Source organism: Lagenorhynchus albirostris, chromosome 2 (genome assembly GCF_949774975.1).
Source record: "Lagenorhynchus albirostris chromosome 2, mLagAlb1.1, whole genome shotgun sequence".
In the NCBI taxonomy this organism is placed as follows: domain Eukaryota; kingdom Metazoa; phylum Chordata; class Mammalia; order Artiodactyla; family Delphinidae; genus Lagenorhynchus; species Lagenorhynchus albirostris.
This window is the reverse complement of record NC_083096.1, coordinates 148,484,277-148,506,827: the sequence shown is the minus strand read 5'-3', so window position 1 is coordinate 148,506,827 and position 22,551 is coordinate 148,484,277. Positions and strand designations below refer to the sequence as shown.

Here is a 22,551-nt window from a genome sequence, read left to right as displayed (position 1 = left end):
AAAATCTGGCTGTTGGTTACACTAGTGTGTTCAGTTTGTGAAAGTTTGAGTTGTATGCTTATGTGCATTTTTCTGTATTTATAGTGTATTTCAATAAGAGTAAAAAAGTATTTGTTGTCTTCTTTCATCCAGTTGGTCACCGAAGTATAGGATGGTATTTTCATCAGCAGTGGATTCTGAGTGGCCCCTAGAGTGTTGTTCTCTACTCCTGCTCTCACCTCAAACAGTGTTATTTATGTTAGGCACACTATATGGGTTTAATTACAAGTTCTGTAAAGAGATATCTAGTCTTTCAGTTGTGGAGAATGCCCCCACCTCCCAACCCCTGCCTTGCTTTTATATGTTAGTTGAGAAGTTGTCTCCAAAACCCAACCCTCTATCCACTTCCAGTGGAGTGGAAGATTGAGTTATGTTTCTTAAAGGCTGTTAATTTCCTTTTCTGGGAAGAGTGCAGCTACTCAGTGGAAGAGGAATGAATGAATGAATAAATAAATAAATATAAGTGAGAATTCAAATAGAAAATGTGGTGAGGGAGACTCAGTTTGGGAGCTGTCTCAGGCAGAGATAGTTTTAACCCACAGTCATCTCCATGCTGATGGCTATTGATATAAAGGACAAACATAAGCCTTGTGACTCTTGGCTTGCATATTTACTTGTGGGGGTAGTGGTTGTTGCCTTTAGACACTTGGCCTTTGTCGTTTCTTTGGAAATATTTTATGGGTTTAGTCATTGTGAATAATGAGTAATGCATATAGATAGTGATTCCTCATGTGAAGAGCACCATCTTATTTTGTATGTAATACCTTTAGAAGTTTGTTTTGTGGACAAGTGAAAGGGAGTGAGGGGTTGTTTCTCTAGAATTTAGTATGTACAGCTTTCTTTGCAGCTTCAGAATATAGTTCAAGAAAAGAGAGATATATCATTTTCGGCAGACAGTGTCAAAATATGTCAACTTGAGGGATCCAACACGGTAATAAAAATTTTAGAGACTCTAAATAATATATCCTTGAGTTTTGGGAGCAGAGTCAGCAATTCATCCATTAGCGTTTAAACCTTGTTGGAGGTGGGTCAGATTAGAAAAATGCAACTTATTATTATTAATGATAATCCAAACTGTCAAGTCCTAAGCTTCTTTGCGGGGGGGTGGTTAAAGACCGTATTTTGTTTTTAGAGCAATTTTAGGTTTACAGCAAATTTGAGAGGAAGGTCAGATATTTCTCATATACTCCTTGCCCCCGCACATGCATAGCCTCCCCCATTATCAGTATCATTCACCAGAATGGTACTTTTTTTTAACCAAGGATGAACCTACATTGACACATCATAATCACCCAAAGGCCTTAGTTTACTTTAGGATTCACTCTTGGTGTTATATATTCTGTGGGTTGGGACAAATGTATAATGACATATCCATAATTATAATATCGTACACAGTATTTTCACTGCTCTAAAAATCCTCTGTGGTCTGCCAGTTCATCTCCCCATGCCCCCACCCCTGGCAACCACTGATCATTTTACTGTGTCCATAGTTTTACCTTTTCTAGAACATCATATAGTTGTAATCATACAGTATGTAGTCTTTTCAGATTGGTTTCTTTCATTTAGTAATATGCATTTAATTTTCCTTCATGCCTTTTCATGGCTCAATAGCTCATTTCTTTTTAGTGCTGAATAATATTCCATTGTCTAGATATACCACAGTTTATTTATCTGTTTATCTACTGAAGGACACCTTGATTGTTTCCAAGTTTTAGCAATTATAAATAAAACTGCTACAAACATCTGTGTGCAAGTTTTTGTGTGGACGTGAGTTTTCAGCTCCTAGTGCAATTGCTGGGTCATAAAATAAGAGTATGTTTAGTTTCGTAAGGAGTTGCCAAACTGTCTTCCAAAGTGGCTGTACCATTTTGCATTCCCACCAGCAGTGAATAAGAGTTCCTGTTGCTCCATTCCTAACCAGCATTTGGTGTTGTAGTGTTCCAGATTTTGTCCATTCTTATAGGTGTGTAGTACTGTCTCATTATTTGGATTTGCATTTCCCTGATGACATATGATATGGAGCATCTTTTTTATGAAAACCTTAAGCTTTTAAATGTGTTTTCTTATTGTAGCCTTGGAATAACTTTTATGATATAGGCAAAATAGGTATTTTTATCTCAGGTGTGCAGATAAGAAAAATGAGATTTAGAAAGGCTTTTAATGACTGACCAGGATTTATGAGCAGAGTAAATAGTAGAACTGTGTTTAAATATTTTTTTGACTCTGAGCCCTGAGTTCTTTATGCCATGTAGAAATATCCTGTTAGGATCATCAGCCTCTTTTTACTGTTCTTCAAACTCATATGAGAATAACACATATCATCTGTGTCACAATTTATAGAATAAAATACTTTTGTATACATTATTTTATTTGACCTTTATAAGCACTATATCTGAGCTTTAGAGGTAGGTGAAATCCCAGGCCACAGAAGTTATATGTCATTGAGCCATAACATGCACCTAGTTTTCTTAACTTAAAATTTTGTGCTCTTTTCCATGTTTCTTAATATGATTGTATAATGTAAATATTTTGTCATTGGAACCTGTTCTCAGGGTGAGGACATCTGAATTTAATGGAACAAGAGGAGTGAAATACATTAGAGTTTCATAGGCGCACCATAGCTACATATACGTTGATTTCCCCTTGGTTCCTGACCTCAAGATACACTCACACTCAAGTGTAAATAAGTGGAGCTAAAACGCCATAATGCCCAGAGCAGTTGTAATGGTACATTTGCTACACAGGAAAGGGAGGTTTTTGTGCATCCCAGCAGAATGCTTGCTGCCAGAGCGGAGGAAAAGCTTGTATTCGGGAATAATGGTCCTTTTAAGGCCACTTAGTAAATGGTATAAAAGTGGATTTCCTTGGTAGGTAATGGTTTTGTTTTGTTTTGTTTGTTTGTTTCCCTCTCCTGAAAGCTTTAAAAAAAAAAACAAAACAAAAACAAACAGTGGAATAATAGCTACCATCCTGAAGACTGTCAGTAAATAATATAAGTGATAGCAGAGTATATCCTTCCTCTAGTAAAGCCTCTTTTGCTGACCGAATTGCAGTTGACAGTTTTCATCAATATAACTCCAAATGAGCAAGACCCTATGTGAGCCTTATAATGATGACAGTGATAATAGTAAGTACCATTTACTTACGTTACTGATTCACTGATTTATTCATCAAACGTTCATTTGGTACTTACTAGGCCAGGTATTGTGCTGGGTGCTAGTAATGCCATTGTGAGCAAGAATGATCTCTCCTCCTCCAGCTAACAGTCAGTCTCAGAAAACAGACAATTAAGCAACTAATTGTAGTAAAGTGTTGGAATTAAATAGAGGTAGGCTGGGGAAACTGTGTATAGGGAAATCTCAGAGGAAATGAGGTTTAAGCTAAGGTCCAAGAATGTATAAAAAGAGCAAAGGAAAAGGCAGAGAGAACAATAGCTGTGAAACCCTGAGGGTGAGAGAGAGAGTATGGTGTGTCTAAAAGATCAAAACTCCAACAAGCCTGGAGAATTGTGCAAATGATGCTAGAGAGGAAGGCAGTAGCAGCTAGGCAGTGCCCTATAGGCTACAGGAAGGATTTTAGACTTTATCCGTTAAGGGTTATTAAGGGTTTTTAAGAAGAGAAATCACCCAGTCAGTTCTGCATTTTAAAAAGATCTTTTTGACTGCATTATTTGTTTTGTTAAACTCATATATTACCACTTAGCAAATAGATACCTATTACATGATATTTACATTGATATAACATTAAGAATCAAGGGGAACAAAACTAAAGTGAGGTCGGTTAGGAGAATGTTACAGGATGATGCTGGCTTGGACTAGGAGACATAGCAGTGGAAGTAAAGTGAAATTGACTAAAGGTAGGTATTTTGGAGGTAAAACTGGCAAGGCTTGATGAATAATTGGATGTGTAGTGTGAGAGAAAGTGAAGAATCAAGAATGACTCTGAGTTTGGTGGTACCATCACTGAAATGGAAAACAGAGAAGGAGCAAGTTTGCATAGAAAGATAAGTTGAGTTTTCAGACATATTAAGGACAAGGTAGTTGTATATAAAACTATATACAACTGTATAGTGGAGAGAGATCTGGGATGAAGATACAAATATTGGCATCATCTGTAAAATGTGTGTAGAGAGGAGTTTCCAGGGAGAGCTTTAAGGACAATCAGCATTTGAGCATCTAAGCTGAAGGAAGTTGTTTAAGTAGTGATAAGAGGTAAAACAGGGTAGTGTGATTTCGTGGATAGAAAAGTCACTCGAAACAGAAGAATGAATAATACTGTCAGATGCTGCTGAGCAGTCAAGCCCAAAAACGAAAAGGTAGACTAAAAATGTAGCAAAGGTTCTTTACATAGAGACCGTTGGTAACCTGGCAAGAATGGCTTAAATGGGGTGGTAAGGTCTCGGGATATCTGCAGTGTGTGAAGAAAATAGAAGGTGAGACATTGGAGACAGTGAATGTAGACAGCTCATTCAAGAAGTGTGACTGTGAAGGGAAAAAAGAATTGATAAGGCAGTGGTTGAAGAGGGGTATGTAGTAATTAAGGGAAATATTTTTCTTATCTCAAGGTGGGATAGACTTGAATGTGTTCAGAATGCTAATCAGAACATCGTGAGTCCAGAGATAACTAGTAGGTCAGAAAAGGTTGGATGGGACAGGCTTCACCTGATGTAATGTATTGTCAGATATTACCATCCTACTTTCGAAGAGTAAGTGACGAGTCAGAGAATTTATGGTTATTTGCCTAAATGAATGGTCTTCTTACCTCAGCCAAATTTCCTGATTATGCAGCTTTCTTCCTCAGCCTGCTATGAATATTCTCTGGGAAAGAGAGGACTGGGAAATCATTGTTCCTTGGACTACCTTTATCTGATTGGAGACCAGTTCTTCTTCTCCTTTCCTTAGGCCTGTCTGTATGGTACTGGGAAGCTTGGCACAGAATGTACTGATCTGGAACCCTGGGCATCCATCTTGCCAATGTAGGCTTTTGTGTAGGTGCAAGAAGTGGGTAAGGAATGCAGAAGGGATGGATTTCCATGGATGCATTTCCTTGTTTAAAGAGGATTCAGAGACGCATTTTATAGAATTTTTGTTTATGGTTATTGCCCCCAAATATAAATCCACCTCATGTTATCTATTTAAACTATTCAAGAAGCCAGAACTGTCATGTAGGTTCAAAGAATGATATTCCCAGTGTTACATAGGTTGTTTCAGAAAATAGAAAAAGAGGACACACTTTCCTAGCACATTTTATGAGGATAGTATAACCATGAAGCCAAAACTGACAAGGACAATCTGAGAAGAAAAAGTACATAGGCCAATCTTATTTATTAACATATAGGCAAAAAATCCTAAAGAAAAGCCTCCAGACCCCAGATGGTTTTATTAGTGAAATAACACCAATCTTACACAAACTCTTGTAGAAAATAGAGGAGGCAGGAACACTTCACAGCCAGTTTTAGGAGGCTGGCATAATTGTTATACCAGAATCTGACAAAGGCATTATAATAAAAGAAAACTGGAGACCATTATCCCTTCTGAACATAGGTGTAAAAATCATTAATAAAATATTAGCAAAGATAATCTAATGGTGTATTTGACAAAGTTGGATTTAACCCAGGAATGCGAGATTAGTCTAATACTAGAAAATCAATCACTGTAATTTACCACATTAACAGAATAGAGGAGAAAAACCATATGATTATTTCAGCATATGCAGAGAAAGTACTTGGCAAAATCAATACTCATTACTGATAAAAACTCTAAACAAATTAGGAATAGAAAGGAACTTTATCAATTTGATCAAAGTGGCCTATGAAAAATCTACAGCTAACATCATATTTAGTAGTAAAATGTTGAACTCTTTCCCTCTACAATCAAATGAGAAACAAGGCAAGGATGTGTACCACAGACAATCCTAGAAAGTGGAAAGAAGTAAAACTATTTATAGAGAACATGATTGTTTATATAGAAAAATCCTAGGGAATGTACAAAACAGTCATTACAACTATAATAATGAATTTAAGTTGTAATATATACAGTTAATATATAAAAAATTGATTGCTTTCCCATACCAGAGCAAGCAGTTGGTAAGTGAAATAAAGATTTTATTTACAATAGCTTCAAAAATCATCTTAACTTTATATAATATTATACAACAACTATACTTCAATTAAAAAAAATCTTCTGGGCTTCCCTGGTGGCGCAGTGGTTGAGAGTCCACCTGCCGATGCAGGGGACACGGGTTTGTGCCGGTCCGGGAAGATCCCACATGCCGCGGAGCGGCTAGGCCCGTGAGCCATGGCCACTGAGCCTGCGCGTCCGGAGCCTGTGCTCCGCAACGGGAGAGGCCACAACAGTGAGAGGCCCGCGTACCGCAAAAAAAAAAAAAAAAAAAAAAAAATCTTCCTAGAGATAAACTTAGCAATAGAAGTACAAGATCTTTTTGCTGAAAACTATAAAACATTGCTTAGAGTAATTAAAGCAGGTCTAAGTTAGTGGAGAAATACTGTGTTCATGGATATAAAGACTCAATATTAGGCTGTCACTGCTTTCCAAATTGGTCTGTAATCCCAGCAGGCCTTTTTTGGGTAAAAGTGAATAATCTGTTTCTAAAATTCATATCGAAATGCAAAGAATCTAGAATATCCAAAGCAATATTGAAAAAGAACAAAGTTAAAGCACCCCATGATCTGACTTCAATACTTGATATAAAGCTACATGATCAAGAAAGTGTGGTGCTGGCATAGGCTAGAAAAATAGATCAGTAGAGTGCAGTAGAGAGCCAGAAATAGCCCATTCTATTACAATTTGATTTTCAACGAAGGTGGCAAAGCAATCTGTTGAGAAAAAGATAGTGTTTTTAATAAATGGTGCTGGAATAAGTGGATAGCATATGGGAAAAAAATGAGCCTTAACCCCATCTCACATATTACCCCAAAATTAATTCAGACGTGGATCATAAACATATGTGGACCTAAACATAAAGGCTAAAACCATAAAGCATATGGAAATAAAATGTAGGAAAATATTTTTGTGTCCTTGGCATGGGCAGAGTTTTCTTAGACAAGATACTAAAAGCATTAACCATTAAAAAAAATACTGGCAAATTGACCTTCGTTAAAGTAAAAACTTTTGTTCATCAAAAGATGCCACTTATGGGCTTCCCTGGTGGTGCAGTGGTTGAGAGTCCGCCTGCCGATGCAGGGGACACGGGTTCGTGCCCTGGTCCGGGAAGATCCCACATGCCGCGGAGTGGCTGGGTCCGTGAGCCATGGCTGATGAGCCTGCGCGTCCGGAGCCTGTGCTCCACAACGGGAGAGGCCACAACAGTTAGAGGCCCGCGTACTGCAAAAAAAAAAAAAAAAAAAGAAAAAAGAAAAGATGCCACTTATGGTGGGGGATGGTGGTGGTGTGATGAATTGGGAGATTGGGATTGACATATATGCACTAATATGTATAAAATGGATAACTAATAAGAACCTGCTGTATAAAAAAATAAATAAAATTCTAAAATTAAAAAAAAAGAGGACAGAAGCGTATTATCTAGAGAAATAGAGGTCAATCAGCAGAAGAATTAAAAGAGAAAGGTTAAAAGTAGCCTCGTGGAACTGAAGGTTGAGGAGAGAGGATGAAAGGATTGTTCGCTATATTCGAAGTTGTTCTATAGTGTTTGTGTGGTTTTTTTTAACCAGATGCGTGTGTCATTTTGATAAGAATGAAGTCAACTTCTCTTGCCCCTGTTATTCTCTGCTTGAGCACTGAACCCAACTTGTAACTACTTTAGTTATGTGTGTGATGACTCAGTTACTGTCTTTCTTCCCATTAGACTGTAAGCTCCATGAGGACAAGAAACATCTGTCTTTTTCAAAAAAAAAAAAGATGCCACTTATGGGAATTCCCTTGTGATCCAGTGGTTAGGACTCCACGCTTCCACTACAGGGGGCATGGGTTTGTTCCCTGGTCGGGGAACCAAGATCCCACAAACCGTGTGGCATGGCAAAAAAAAAAAAAAAAGAAGACACCACATATAACTTCACTAGGCAAGCCACAGGCTGGGAGAAAATATTCATCAAAATATCTAATAAAGGACTTGCATCTAGAATATATGAAGAACGCTTACAACTCAATAATAAAAAGATAAATAGTCCAGTTATAAAAGGGGCAAAATATTTTAAGGTAATTCATACAAGAATATGTACTGATGGCTAATAAGCACATTACAAGATGCTCAACATCATTATTCATCAGGAAGATGGAAATCCACAGTGAGATACCGCTACACACTCACAAGAATGGCTGAAATTTAAAATACTGATATCATATCTTGGCATGAATGTAGAGCAATTCTTATATTATTGAGGGTAACCTATATTAGCTAGAATGTGGAGCAATTGAAACTCTCATACATTGTTAATGGAAGTGTAACATGGTATAATCACTTTAGAAAAAGATCTGGTAGTTTCTTATAAAACTAAACATACATCTATCCTATAGCCCAGCAATTACACTCTTATTTACTCAAGACAAATGAGACATAGGCCTATTAAAAAGACTTGTACAGGAATGCTAATAGCTCAAAACTGGATATAACTCAAATGTCCATTAGTAGGAGAAAGGATTAATAAACTGTGGTATATTAATATGATTGGATATTCGTACTGTTATATACAACCACATGGATGAATTTCTGAAACACTATACTGAGTGAAAGAAGGGGTTATATAAAGAGGTTCATATTTGTATAATTCCATTGATACGAAGCTCTGGTGAAAGAAAATCTATGGTGAAAATATGGGAATAGTATTTGCTTGGGGCAAGGGAATAGTGGTTTGTTGGGAATTTACCAAGAAAGGACATGATGAAACTTTCTGAATTGATGGAAATATTCTGTATTTTGATAGGGATTTAGGTTATAAGCATATACATTTATCATACTTATTCATTGGTACACCTAAGGTTTGTGCAGTTCAGCGTTTACCTTAAAAAAAAAACCCAACATGAAAAAGTTGTAAACAAATACTGAATTCTACTTAATGATATACATACTGAAATGTGTACTGATGTCCACAGTCTACTTTGAGATGCATTAAAAAAAACCCGAAAACAAAATAACAACAACAGAAAAAAAACAGGGACTTCCCTGGTGGTGCAGTGGTTAAGAATCCGCCTGCCGCTGCAGGGGACATGGGTTTGAGCCCTGGTCTGGGAAGATCCCACATACTGCAGAACAACTAAGCCTGTGCGCCACAACTACTGAGCCTGTGCTCTAGAGCCCGTGAACCACAACTACTGAAGCTTGTGCACCACAACTACGGAAGCCCACACACCCTAGAGCCCATGCTCCTCAGCAAGAAAAGCCATTGCAATGAGAAGCCCACGCACCACAACAAAGAGTAGACCCCGCTCGCTGCAACTAGAGAAAGCCCATGTACAGCAGTGAAGACCCAACGCAGCCAAAAAAAAAAAAAAAGACTCCTCGCTCCCAATGCAGAGGGCCCGGGTTTGATCCCTGGTCGGGGAACTAGATTCCGCATGCATGCTGCAACTAAGAGTTCGCATGCTGCAACTAAGAAGTCTGCATGCCGCAACCAGGAGTCTGCGTGCTGCAGCGAATATCCCGCGTGCTGCAGCTAAGACCCAGCGCAGCCAAAATAAATAAATAAATAAATATTTTTAAAAACCCAAATGGGTGGATAGATGGCTAAATATGTGACAAAGAAAATATCACAAAATGTTAACAGTTGTACAGTCTGGGTTGTGGGTGTATATATGGATGTTCACTGTACAAATCTTTTAACTTTTCTGTTTCCTGTGTTTGAAAATTTTCATGTTGTATTGGGAAGAAAATGGTGTTACTGGTGTAATGAAATACAACTCTTGATTTAGTTAAAAAATACACTGTAATGGCAACAAGAAAATGTAAGCTATCTAGAAATAAATATAACAAAAGATTTGTATAATCTTTATGTGAAAATGTATCAAACTTTATTAAAACATATTAAAGAAGACCTAAATAAATGGAGAGATTTACCATGTTCTTATATAGCGGTTGTCTGTATTATAAATGTGTCAGTTATCCTCTAGATTGAGTGCAGTGTCAGGTTTTAATCTACAACTTGATCCTAAAATTTATATGGAAGAGCAGAGTCCCAAGAATAACTCCCATAATTTTGAGGACTAATAACAATGTGAGTGGACTTGCCTTACAAATATCAAGATTTATTGTCAAGCTATACCAATTAAACAGCATGGTATAGGCACAGGGGCTGACAGCTCAGTGGAATAAAATATAGTCAAGAAAGACACCCCTGTGTACATGGAAACTTAATATATGACAGAACTGACATTGCATATCATTTAATAAATGGCTTGGGATAATTGATCACTCCTATAGAAAAAAATATAATGGGATTCCTATCTCCCACCATATGCAAAAATAAGTTCCAGGTATATTCACAAACTTAGTGTGAAAAGTAAACCTATAATCTTTTAGAAGAAAATATAAGTAAATGTATTCATGTCTCTGTGTGTCAGGGATGTATTTCTTAATATTTATTTAGGCTGCTCTGGGTCTTAGTTGAGGCATGCGAACTCTTAGTTGTGGCATGTGTGCGGGATCTAGTTCCCCGACCAGGGATTGAACCTGGGTTCTCTGCATTGGGAGCGAGGAGTCTTAGGGATGTATTTCTTATATGTAAAAATAGATAATATAAAGGAGAATAATAGATTTGATGATATAAAAATTAAATTCTTTGGTGGCTCCATTAAAAAAAAGTAAAAAGACTGAGAGAACATTTTCAGTGAATATAATCCACAAATAATTAGTATCCAGAATATATTAGGTAAATACCTATACTCAATAAGAAAAAAGATAGAAAACCTAATAGAAAAATAGGCCAGGGATATACACTTGACCCTGTGTCTTGGCAGGCTCCCCAGCTGCAGATATGGAGGGCCAACTGTACTGTATGGTGCTGTTTTATCTAAGGGACTTGAACATCTGCAGGTATTAGTATCTGCCAGGAGTTCTGAAACCAATCCCCCGCTGATACCGAGGGACGATTGTAAATAGGCAGTTCACAGTTGAGGAAACCCTAATGGCCAATAAACATATAAAACACTGTTTAGCTTCACTAGTAATTATGGGAAATGGCAATTAAACCCATACTGTGATATGATCACAGCCATTAGATTGACAAAAATTAAACAGTTTAATAAATGCCAGGTATTGGCGAGTATGTGAAATCATTTGTTCAACAAATTTTTGAGCATCTACTACTTGCCAGTCACTGTTCTAAGTTGTTGAGGTACATTACTAAATAAAACAGACTAAGATCCCAGCACTCATGGAGCTTAGATTTTAGTGGGGAAAGACAGAAAATGAACAATAAACATTATAAACAAGTAAATTACGTAGTACGTTAGAAGTGGTAAGTATATGGAAAGTGTATTGGTTATAAAAGCAGAGTGGAGTAAGAGTGTGATGGGGTGGAAAATATGTTGTAATGTTATATAGAGCTATCAGGGTAGTAGGTTTCATTAAGAACTCAGGTGAAAATTGAGCCAAGAGATTTGAAAGCTGTAGGGGTTAGCCAAGGAAATATTTGGGGAAGAGGAGCATTCTAGGCAGAGTGCACAGATTAGCACAAGGCTTTAAGGCAGAAGAATACCGAATGTGTTTGACAAACAGTAAAGTCCAGTGTGGCTGGATCAAAATGTGCAAGTGTGCATGGGAGAGAGGAGGTCAGAGAGATACTGGGGAAGGGTGGTGGGTCACCCATTTAGGTCTTGACTTTTATTCTTGAATGAAATGGGGAGCCATTCCAGGATTTTGAGTAGGAGTGTTGTGATCTTACTGACCTTTAAAAGGATCACTCTGTTAAGAATAGACCATGTGGGTTAAGGATAGAAGCAGGAATGGGATACCAGTTGGAGACAGTTGTGAGGCTGGGGAGAGACCATGGTGGCTTGGATCATAATAGCAAAACCCAAGAGATTCTGTAACTCATTTAGCAGTAAAACCTGACCTAATTTGAACTCTTCTGGTGACAAAACTGAACTGAGACTAGAGTTTTTATCACATTTATTGTGGCTGTCATACACTTTACTGGAGAAATCTTAATGTTTTTGATGTATTTTGTTGGTGACCTAGTCTTTGTTGAGGGTGTTATATATTATATATATATGTGTGTGTGTGTGTGTGTGTGTGTATATATATATATATATTACTATATATATATATATATATATATTACTATTACTTTAATTACCCACCCCCAATTCTGATTTCTAAAACATGACTAAATCCAAGGTTTTTGGTTAAGAGATTGTAAGCATGTAAGTCTTTGGAGATAGTGGAAAATGGTTGTATTCTGGCTGTATTTTAAATTTAAAGCCATTAAGAATTCCTGTTGGATGGGATGTGGGGTGTGTTAAAAACAAGAGTCCAGATGTCCAGGGTTTTGGTCTGAACAACAGGAAGAATAGAATTACCGTCATCTGAGATGGGGAAAGGCTATGGTTGGAGTCCGTTTTGGTGGAGAGAACACATTCAGTTTTGGACACTTTGGATTTGAAGTGTTGAGAAGGCAATTGATTATAAGTGTCAGGAGTTTGGGAGACAAGTCTGGAAAGGAGAACTCTTAGGAAATGTTGGAGGGGAAAGGTAAATTGGTACAGTCATTTTGGGAGCAATTTCTGATGCAGTTTCTGACTTAGTTCATGCCACATCTAAGTGTATACTTCCAAGAAACTTTTTATACATGTGCATGAGGAAGCAAGTACTACAGCATGTTTATAGGAGCATTGTTTTGATGGAGAAGAAAAACATGGGAAGAAAATTAAATTTCCATTTATTGGAGAATGGATAAATAAGTACTGTAAAAATCTATAGACTGGACTACTGTACTATAGATATATGAACTAAAGTGAAATATATTCATATGGGTGAATCTCCTAATTATAATGTAGATTGATGTCAGCAGATGAATATATACAGTGTTTTAAGTATATAATTTAAAAATGTGTAAAACAATACTAATAATTTACGGATATATGTAATAAAAATAAAGACACTTATGGAAAAGATAAACAAAAAATTAAGAATAGTTGTTAAGTGGAGACTAGTGGGAGGTGGGACTTGATAAATTTAGAAAGCAAGTCACAGGGGCCCATCTGCTATTGCAAGGGTTATTTCTCATGTCAGTGGTGTGTATAGTCATCTCTTTGTGATATTATTATCATAATAATAAATTATTATAATAAATAATTTATTATAATAATAAATTATTTATTTGTCAAAATATTTTATAATTAAAGAAAATATTCCATTTCATTCCTTTCATATCACTGACTCTAATGATATGAGTCCTTTACAATTCATCAGCCATTGATGGCTGGCCCAGTGAATACCTGGAATCTTCATTGGCCAGTTGGTTCCATCTAGTGGTGAAAGTGCTGCAAGTATTCCGTGAGACATTCGTTTTGGGAAGGAAGAATGAGATGATAGATAGTTAACCAGACTGCTTATTATTTCACTAAAATTTGAGAGACAAAGAAGAAGGTTATTATTTAGAAATATTGAGTTTTTGCCATTATTAATATGATGCTATAAATCTTCTAGGACATTTAGTACAGACCTGTAGGACTCAGATGGGTCCTTATTTCTCTCTAACTTATGTTTGTGTTTTGCTTTTCAGAAGGAGTTGAGCCTTCCAAGAAGAGGCAGCTTGTAAGTAGATGATGATTATGATTATGATTATGATATCCTGCTTAGGAATCCCTCCTGGGGACTGTTCTCAGTATCACTCAGAGGACTCTCATTCATAAGTGTTTTTTTCTGTGGACTCCTGTCTGGGCCAGTGAAACCAGTGGGCCAGCCAACTTCTTTCACTAGGTCAGCTCCTCCCCTCTCCCTCATCAGTCCCCACCCCAGATCCTCTTCTCTGTGTCAGTTTTTGCCTAGGGTCTGGGGGAAAGCTGCCACTTAAATACCCATCACAGTCTTATGCTTGTGTTTTGGGCTTTACTGAGTTTTAGTAGAGTCAAGCTTTTTTAGAATGTTAAAATTGAAACTCTTAGCATCTACATCTGTCCCATAGCATGGTACTAGGGAGAGGTCAACAAGTTGGGGCAAAAAAAGCTACGTTTGGGTTCACGGTTGGAATAGGGCTGTCGTTTACCTTTTTGTTCTCTTCTGGCTTCAGGGCTGGGGAAATTCGTTAATAATCTTTGTCTCTGGGGCTTCCCTGGTGGCGCAGTGGTTGAGAGTCCACCTGCCAATGCAGGGGACATGGGTTCATGCCCCGGTCTGGGAATATCCCACATGCCGTGGAGTGGCTGGGCCCGTGAGCCATGGCTGATGAGCCTGCGTGTCCGGAGCCTGTGCTCCGCAATGGGAGAGGCCACGACAGTAAGAGGCCCACGTACTGCAAAAAAAAAAAAATCTTTGTCTCTGGATTTCAATTTCATAGGTTTTCTTGGTTTGCTTTTTCTCTAAGACTTCTGTTGGGGTAGTACTGCATATTTGGCTAATCAGAATCATCTAGAATGCTTATTTTTCAGATTAAAAACAAACATTTAAATAATAGAAGCAGTTAAAATGCAGATTCTGAGCTTGTTTAAAATCTCCACGTCGGGGCCTGGGAGCCTGTACTTTTGCACCTGCGAGCACAGCCACTGTGATTTTGCTAAGGAGCCAGATTTGGGAAACACGAAAGGAATAGGGCTGTGTTAAAACGATGGCTTTGAAAAGTCTCTCACAGACATGTATGAGACATGGCTACAGAGAGGACGACAGTATTCCTATTTATTTATTAAGTATACTTTATGTATGTATCATAGGCATTTAAAAATGTGTGAAACGCATGGTGTTTCTGTTACTGTCATCCTGGGATTTTGTTTTGTAAAATGCTCCAATGATTAAATTGTCCTCTGAGATTCTTGTAAAGTCCTTTTGGCTGCTTTATGAAAGCTCACTGTGCTTTGATATAAAGAGACTGGAGTTACGAGTCAGCAAACTCCTAGGGTTCAGTCTTGGCTATGTCACTTAATTGGCTTTGTAATGTAGAGGAATTGCTTCATCTCCTCAGTTGCCTTATCTATAAAATGATAAACCATGATGATACCTGTTTTATATATATATAGGTATTAGAAAGATCACTTAATACATGTGGTAGTGCTTCATTTTTTAGTTTTAGTCTAAGGTGTGTTAGTTTCAGAATTCTTGTAAATATATTAGGTTACATTTGGATATATTTCATTATTTAAGAGTCACATTTCTGTCTTTAAATTAATTTCTAGCAGTGGATCTCAATTCTAGGTTCTCAAGTGTCCTGAGTCTTCTAAAAATTGGGCAAGGGCGCTACCAGGACTCTTAATGGAATGATACACTGAGTAGGTATACATAACTGAAGGAGGGTGGCTTTTCAGCATCACGTTCAGCAAATATTTGTACTTGGTCACTTTCCTATTATTTCTGTCATTTTTTTTTTTCTTTTGGTTCCCTTTATTTGGAAGTTCTCTGAGATTTGCCTTTGCTTAAGGTTAGGTGAAATGAATTAAGTCCTGAGGCAGGTAGCTTCTTCTAGGAATGTGTGCCTCTAATGAATAGAGTTTGCTGAGAAGGAAGGATATCCTGTGAAAATGATTTTTATTTGAAACTGGAGGAATTTTTGGATCAATTTAGTTTTTTTATTATTGATTGAATTTTTTCTTTTTTATAAATTTTAATCTTTATTTATTTGGCTGCGTCGGGTCTTAGTTGCGGTGCAGGCTCTAGAGTGTGTGGGCTTAGTTGCCTCGCGGCATGTGGGGTCTTAGTTCCCCAGCCAGGGATCGATCCTGTGTCTCCTACATTGGAAGGCGGATTCTTAACTACTGGACCACCAGGGAAGTCCCAGGACCAATTTAGTTTTAAACTAGAGGAATTTCTTGGTTATTTATTGTAGTTAAAGTTAGGCGTATTCTAACTGCCTTTAAATATTTAATTAATAAAGATCAGAAGTACTTTTTTTTTTTGGCTGCACTGCGTGGCTTGCGGGATCTTATTTCCCCGACCAGGGATTGAACCCCGGCCCCAAGCAGTGAAAGCCCCAGTCCTTAACCACTGGACCTCCAGGGAATTCGCCAGAAATACTTTTTAATAAAGTAACTCCCATTTAAACAATTGATCACTCAGTAAATACATACTAATACCTACTGTGTGTTGGGCACTGATCTAAGTTCTGAGGTTATAAGATTCAATTAGACACATTCCTCTATTTTGAAAACTTAGAGTTAAGTAAACCTGAAAAATATATATTTTTTATCTTTAGTATTAGAGTAGAAAGAGTTTTATTCTGGAAGGAATCTTGGAAACATAGATACTAACCTAGGCTTTGCCACTAACAAGTTATATGTGGTTTCAACAGGAACTATCATTTCTGGGCTTGAAATGCCTCACTTGTAAAATGAGGGGGCTGGCTTACCTGGGCTTACCTGATCTCTGTGCTTAGTCATCTCCCCAAATAATTGAAACTCCATGGTACCTCTTCTTCAGAGAGCTGGGCAAGTCTTCGCAGGGAGTATGCAGTAGGAGGCAGAACATGGCTTAGCATCTGAAGTAGAGAAGACAGGAAATTAAGAACCACAAAGCGTAAGGTGTTTTGAATAAGTTTAATCAATACTTAAACATTTGTAGTAAGTGTGGAGAAGCTGATGTTAATAAAACGAGTGACTTACCACTTAGCCCATTATTTCTTGTCCTTGTAGCCTAGTCTGGAAAGTTAAAAGTTATTATAATTGTCCTCTGAGTCTTGGTCAGAAGGAGAGGGGTATTGTACTTAGATCCCTGTTTCCTTCTGCCCCAGAATGGCTCTTGCAAGAGCAGAACCTACTGTATGCCCACCAGGTATAAAGGCCCATTTCCTTTGGCATGTTCTCACTAGTATACATTATGGGTGCAGAGAGATTTGGAGTTTGCAACTGGTTTGGTGTTCTTGTCTTTAGAGAGGGAGTCAGATTCATTTAATTAGCATAATGTTAAAATAGCTGAGCAATATAAAATAAATGAAGTTCAGTCATTTTGGAGGCTGTCAGTTGTTATGCTTTTGCATGTAATTTGGTAGTTGCATGAAAATGGACAGGAACTAAAAAATGGATTTCGAGATGTATGTGATATCTTGTCATTATACAAAATGCACTTCCACCCAACAAGTAATTCCTCCAATGTCTCCAAATTAGTAAATGGAATTATAGCATAGAAGTAAAGAGCCTGGGCTTGAGAGTCAGGCAGACCTAGGTTGAGTCTCTGCCCTACCATTTACTACGTATTTTTTCATAAAACAAGTTACTACATTTCTGTTTGTCTTTTTGCTTCCATTTATTCATTCATTTGTTCAAATTCATCCATCCATCCATGCATCTATCATACTGTATTTCTTCAGTTCTTATGTGCAGGCACTGTTCTAAATACTGGAGATACAGTAGGTTTTAGCAGACAGAGAGACGGACAGACAAAAGCATGTATGATATGTCATGGTATTGAGTGCTATGAAGAAAAATAAAACCAGATAAAGAGATATGAGGGTATGTGTTTTTGTGGGGCAGGGGTTGAAATTTTTTGTTTTTACCTAATTAATTTATTTTTGGCTGCGTTGATTAATTTATTTATCTTTGTTGCTGCTCGCGGGCTTTCTATAGTTGTGGCGAGCGGTGGCTACTCTTTATTGCAGTGCGTGGGCTTCTCATTGCAGTGGCTTCTCTTGTGGTGGAGCACGGGCTCTAGGCACGCAGGCTTCAGTAGTTGTGGCACGTGGGCTCAGTAGTTGTGGCTCGCAGGCTCTAGAGTGCAGGCTCAGTAGTTGTGGTGCACGGGCTTAGTTGCTCCGCGGCATGTGAGATCTTCCTGGACCAGGGCTCCAACCCGTGTCCCCTGCATTGGCAGGCGGATTCTTAACCACTGTGCCACCAGAGAAGCCCAGGGGTTGAAATTCTAAATCATGTTTTCTAGGAATTTTCTCATTAAGATGATGTTTGAGTAGAGAACAGGAGTCTGGAATGAGTGATGTTGATGTATATACTGGGCAAGAGCATCCCAGGTAGGGATCCAGCATGTGCCAAGGTCCTGAGGTGGGAACATGCTTGGCAAATAGAAAGGAGGCTGGAGTGGCTGTTGCTAAGTGAACAATGGTGTTGGGGTGGGAGGGTGTAGAAGAACATGAGGCAGGAGCTGGATTTTGTAATGCCTTGTGGGCCACAGAAAGGACTTTGCATTTTATACTAATTGGGACAGAAAGTCAGTGGGTAGTTTTAAGCAGAGAAATGATGTGCTCTGTCAGAATTTTGGGGGAAGGGCAATTTATTTTACTGAAATATGATTCACATACTGTATAATCACCATTTAAGAATACACAATTCACTGTTTTTTAACATATTCACAAGGTCTTACTATCATTACTACTTTCAATTAGAACATTTTCATCACCCAAAAAGAAACCCCCTACTCCTTTGCAGTCACTCCCCTATTCTACACTCCCTCTAGCCCCTGGTAACCACTAATTTACATTTGTCTTTTTTTTTGATGTGGACCATTTTTAAAGTCTTTATTGAATCTGTTACAACATTGCTTCTGTTTTATGTTTTGTTTTTTTGGCCGGGAGGCATGTGGGATCTTAGCTCCCCAACCAGGGATCGAACCCTCACCCCCTGCATTGGAAGGTTGAAGTCTTAACCACTGGACTGCCAGGGAAGTCCCCCTAATCTACATCTGTCTCAATAGATTTGCCTGTTCTGAACATTACATATAAATGGAATTATATAAAATGTGGCTTCTTGTGTCTGGTTTTTTTCACTCAGCATAACTTTTTCAAGATTCATCCATGTTTTAGCACATGTCAGTACTTCATTCCTTTTCAAGGCTAAATAATATTCCACTGTATGTATGTACCATATTTTGTTTATCCATTATCCATCAATGGACATTGTGAGTAATGCTGCTCTGAACATGGATGTACAAGTACCTATTTGAGTCCTTGCTTTCAGTTATTTTGGGTAGATACCTAGAAGTGGAATTGTTGGATCATATGACAGTTCTTTAGCTTTTTGAGGAACCACCATACTGCTTTCTCCTTTTTCTTACTCCTACCAACAATACACCAGAATACACCAGGGTTCCAGTTTCTCTGCATCCTAGCTAACACTTGTTATTTTCCATTTTTAAAAGAATAGCCATCTTCACATGAAAAGATGCTCAATACCACTAATTATTAGAGAAATGCAAATCAAAACCACAGTGAGATATCACCTCACACCTGTCAGAATGGCTATCATCAAAAAGTCTACAGATAGCAAGTGTTGGAGAGGATGTGGAGAAATGGGAACCCTCGTACACTGTTGGTAGGAATGTAAATTGGTGCAGCCACTGTGGGAAACAGTATGGAGAGTCCCCCCCAACACTAAAAATAGAACTACCATATGATCCAGCAATTCCACTCCTGGGTGTATATCTGGAAAAAATGGCAACACTTATTAGAAAATATACATGCACCCCAATGTTCATTGCAGCACTATTTGCAATAGCTAAGATATGGAAGCAACCCAAGTGTCCATCAACAGATGAATGGATAAAGAAGATGTTATATATAGAAATATATATATGTATGTGTGCATAATGGAATATTACTCAGCCATAAAAAGAATGAAATTCTTCCATATGCATCAACATGGATAGACCTAGAGAATATTATGCTTAGTGAAATAACATAGACAGGAGAAAGACAAATACTATATGATATCCCTTATATGTGAAATCTAAAAATAATACAAATGATTGTATATACAAAACAGAAACAGATTCACAGGCATAGAAAACAAACTTGTGGTTACCACAGGGGAGAGGGAAGTGGGGAGGAACAAATTAGGGGTACAGGATTAACAGGTACAAACTACTATATATAAAACAGATAAGCAATGAGAATTTACTGTATAACACAGGGAATTATTCCTATTATCTTGTAATAACCCATAATGGAGTATAATCTGCAAAAATACTGAATCACTATGCTGAAACTAACACAATATTGTAAATCAATTATATGTTAATTTAAAAAAATAGCCATCTTAATATGTATGAAGTGGTGTCTCATTGTGGTTTTATTTTGCATTTTCCTAATTACTAGTGATGTTGAGCATCTTTTCGTATGATTATTGTTCATTTGTAAACCTTCTCTGGAGAAATCAAGTTCTTTGTCCATTTTTTAATTGGTCTGTTTATTTTTGTTGTTGAGTTGTAAGAATTCTCTCTATATTCTAGATATTCAGCTCTTATCAAGTATATGATTTGTATATATTTTCTTCCATTTTTTGGATTGTGTTTTCACTTTCTTGATAGTGTCCTTGATGCACAAAAGTTTTTAATTTTGATGAAGTTCAATTTATCTATTTTATCTTTTGTTGCTTGAGCTTTTGGTGTCATATCCAAGAAATCATTGCCAGATCCAGTGTCATAAAGATTTCCTCCGTGTGTTTTCTTCTAAGAGTTTTAGCTCTCATAATTAGGCCTTTGATCACTTTTGAGTTAATTTTTCTTTATGATGTAAAGTAAGTATCTAACTCATTGTTTTGCATATGAGTATCTAGTATTCTCAGGACCATTTGTTGAAAAGACTGTCCTTAACCCATTGAATGGTCTTGGCACCCTTGTCAAGTTTTTGACCATACATGTGAAGATTTATTTGGGGGCTCTCTATTCTATTCTGTGGTGTGTATTTCTGTCCTGTGCTAGTACCCCACTGTTTTAATTACTGTAGCTTTGTAATAAGTTTTGAAGTCAAGAAGTGTGAAATCAAGAACCAACTTTGTTCTTCAAGATTGTTTTGGCTATTCAGGGTTCCTTGTGATTCCATATGAATGTTAGGATGAGTTTCTCTATTTCTGCTCTAAAAAAAATTGTTGGGATTTTGATATGGATTGCATGGAATTTGTAGATTGATTTGGGTGATATTGTCAAACTTGACAATATTAAGTCTTCCAATCCATGAGCATGGGATGTTTTTCTATTTAATTTCTTTCAGAAATGTTTTGTAGTTTTCAGTGTGCAGGTTTTCACTTCCTTAGTTAAATTTATTCCTAAATATTTTATTATTTGTGATGCTATTATAAATGGAATTATTTCTTAAATTCTTTTTTAGATTGTTCATTGTTAGTGTGTGGATGCAACTGATTTTTACTGGTTGGTTTTGTATTCTCCAGCTTTGCTGAATTTGTTTCTCATTGTGGTTTTGATTTGCATTTCCCTAATGACCAATGATGTTGAGCATCTTTTTGTGTACTTGTTGGCTCTTTGCATATCTTCTTTGGAGAAATGTTTATTCAAATCCTTTGCCCATTTTAAAATGTGAGTTGTCTTTTTATTGTTTAATTGTAAGAGTACTTTATTTATTTATTTGTTTATTTATTTATGGCCACGCCATGTGGCATATGGGATCTTAGTTCCCCCACCAGAAATCGAACCCGCACCCCCTGCAGTGGAAGCACGGATTCTTAACAACTGGACCACCAGGGAAGTCCCTGTAAGAGTACTTTATATATCCTGTATACTAGACCCTTATCAGACACTTGGTTTGCAAATATTTTCTATTCTGTGGGTTGTTGTTTTACTTTCTTGATAGTGACCATTGATGCACAAAAGTTTGTAATTTTGATGAAGTCCAGTTTACCTGCTTTTTCATTGGTTGGGCTTTTGATATCATATCATATCTAAGAAACCATTGACTAATTTAAGATCTGATTTGTTCCTGTGCTTTAATTTATGAAGGTAACTGATTGATGACACAAAGTGGCTAGTGCTATTGAAAGAAGAATTTATTATAGTTTCCTCAAGAGAAGGGGCATGCCATGCCATGCAGGGCCATGTGGGGAAAGCACCAGGTTTGGTCAGGAGGCAGAAAGTTGCAAGGGGAAGCCAGAGAGCCTTTATTGGGGTTTCCACGGGAAAGGCAAAGCAGGGCAGGGTAAACAGTATAGGACTGGCTACTTTGAATAATGTTGGCGGGTTCAGGGCTAGAGGTCTGGTCTTTAGTTGTTTGGTACTTGGCCCTGAGTGATATAGGGCAGATGAAATAATGGCTTGATGTCTGCGAGTTTGATAAAGGAGGTGGTTGGGAATGTGGACTCAGGATTGATTGGAGAGTTTGTAATAGCAATTTTGCAACATTATTTGCAAAATTACAGAGGAGATATGAATAAGTTTGGCTGTTAGTTTGGCTAGCAATTAATGGATGCCAAATAGACAAATACAGAATCTAAGAAAACAGTTAGAATGAGGTTATGATGATTTACTTCTGTTTCCTTTTAAGGGTTTTATGGTTTTAGCTCTTACTTTAGGTCTTTGATTCCTTATTAGTTAATTTTTATATGTGGTATTATTTTTATATGTAGTATATTTTTTATATGTGGTATCGGTAAGGGTCCGATTTCATTCCTTTGAATGTGCATAGCTGTTGTCCCAGCACCATTTGTTGAAAGAACTTTTCTT

The 22,551-nt window shown here is 37.4% G+C and overlaps 1 protein-coding gene across 7 annotated transcripts in view; it reads left to right on the top strand.

Moving 5' to 3' along the window:
* MAST2 (microtubule associated serine/threonine kinase 2) overlaps positions 1 to 22,551 on the top strand; it is a 201,080-nt gene that overhangs the window by 70,639 nt on the left and 107,890 nt on the right. For 6 of the 7 annotated variants that reach the window (XM_060140186.1, XM_060140181.1, XM_060140183.1 and 3 more), the window contains exon 4: positions 13,736 to 13,767. In XM_060140186.1, the coding sequence (XP_059996169.1) occupies positions 13,736 to 13,767 (32 nt within the window). The remainder of the gene's footprint in view (positions 1 to 13,735; positions 13,768 to 22,551) is intronic. The other variant, XM_060140182.1, reaches the window with a different exon arrangement.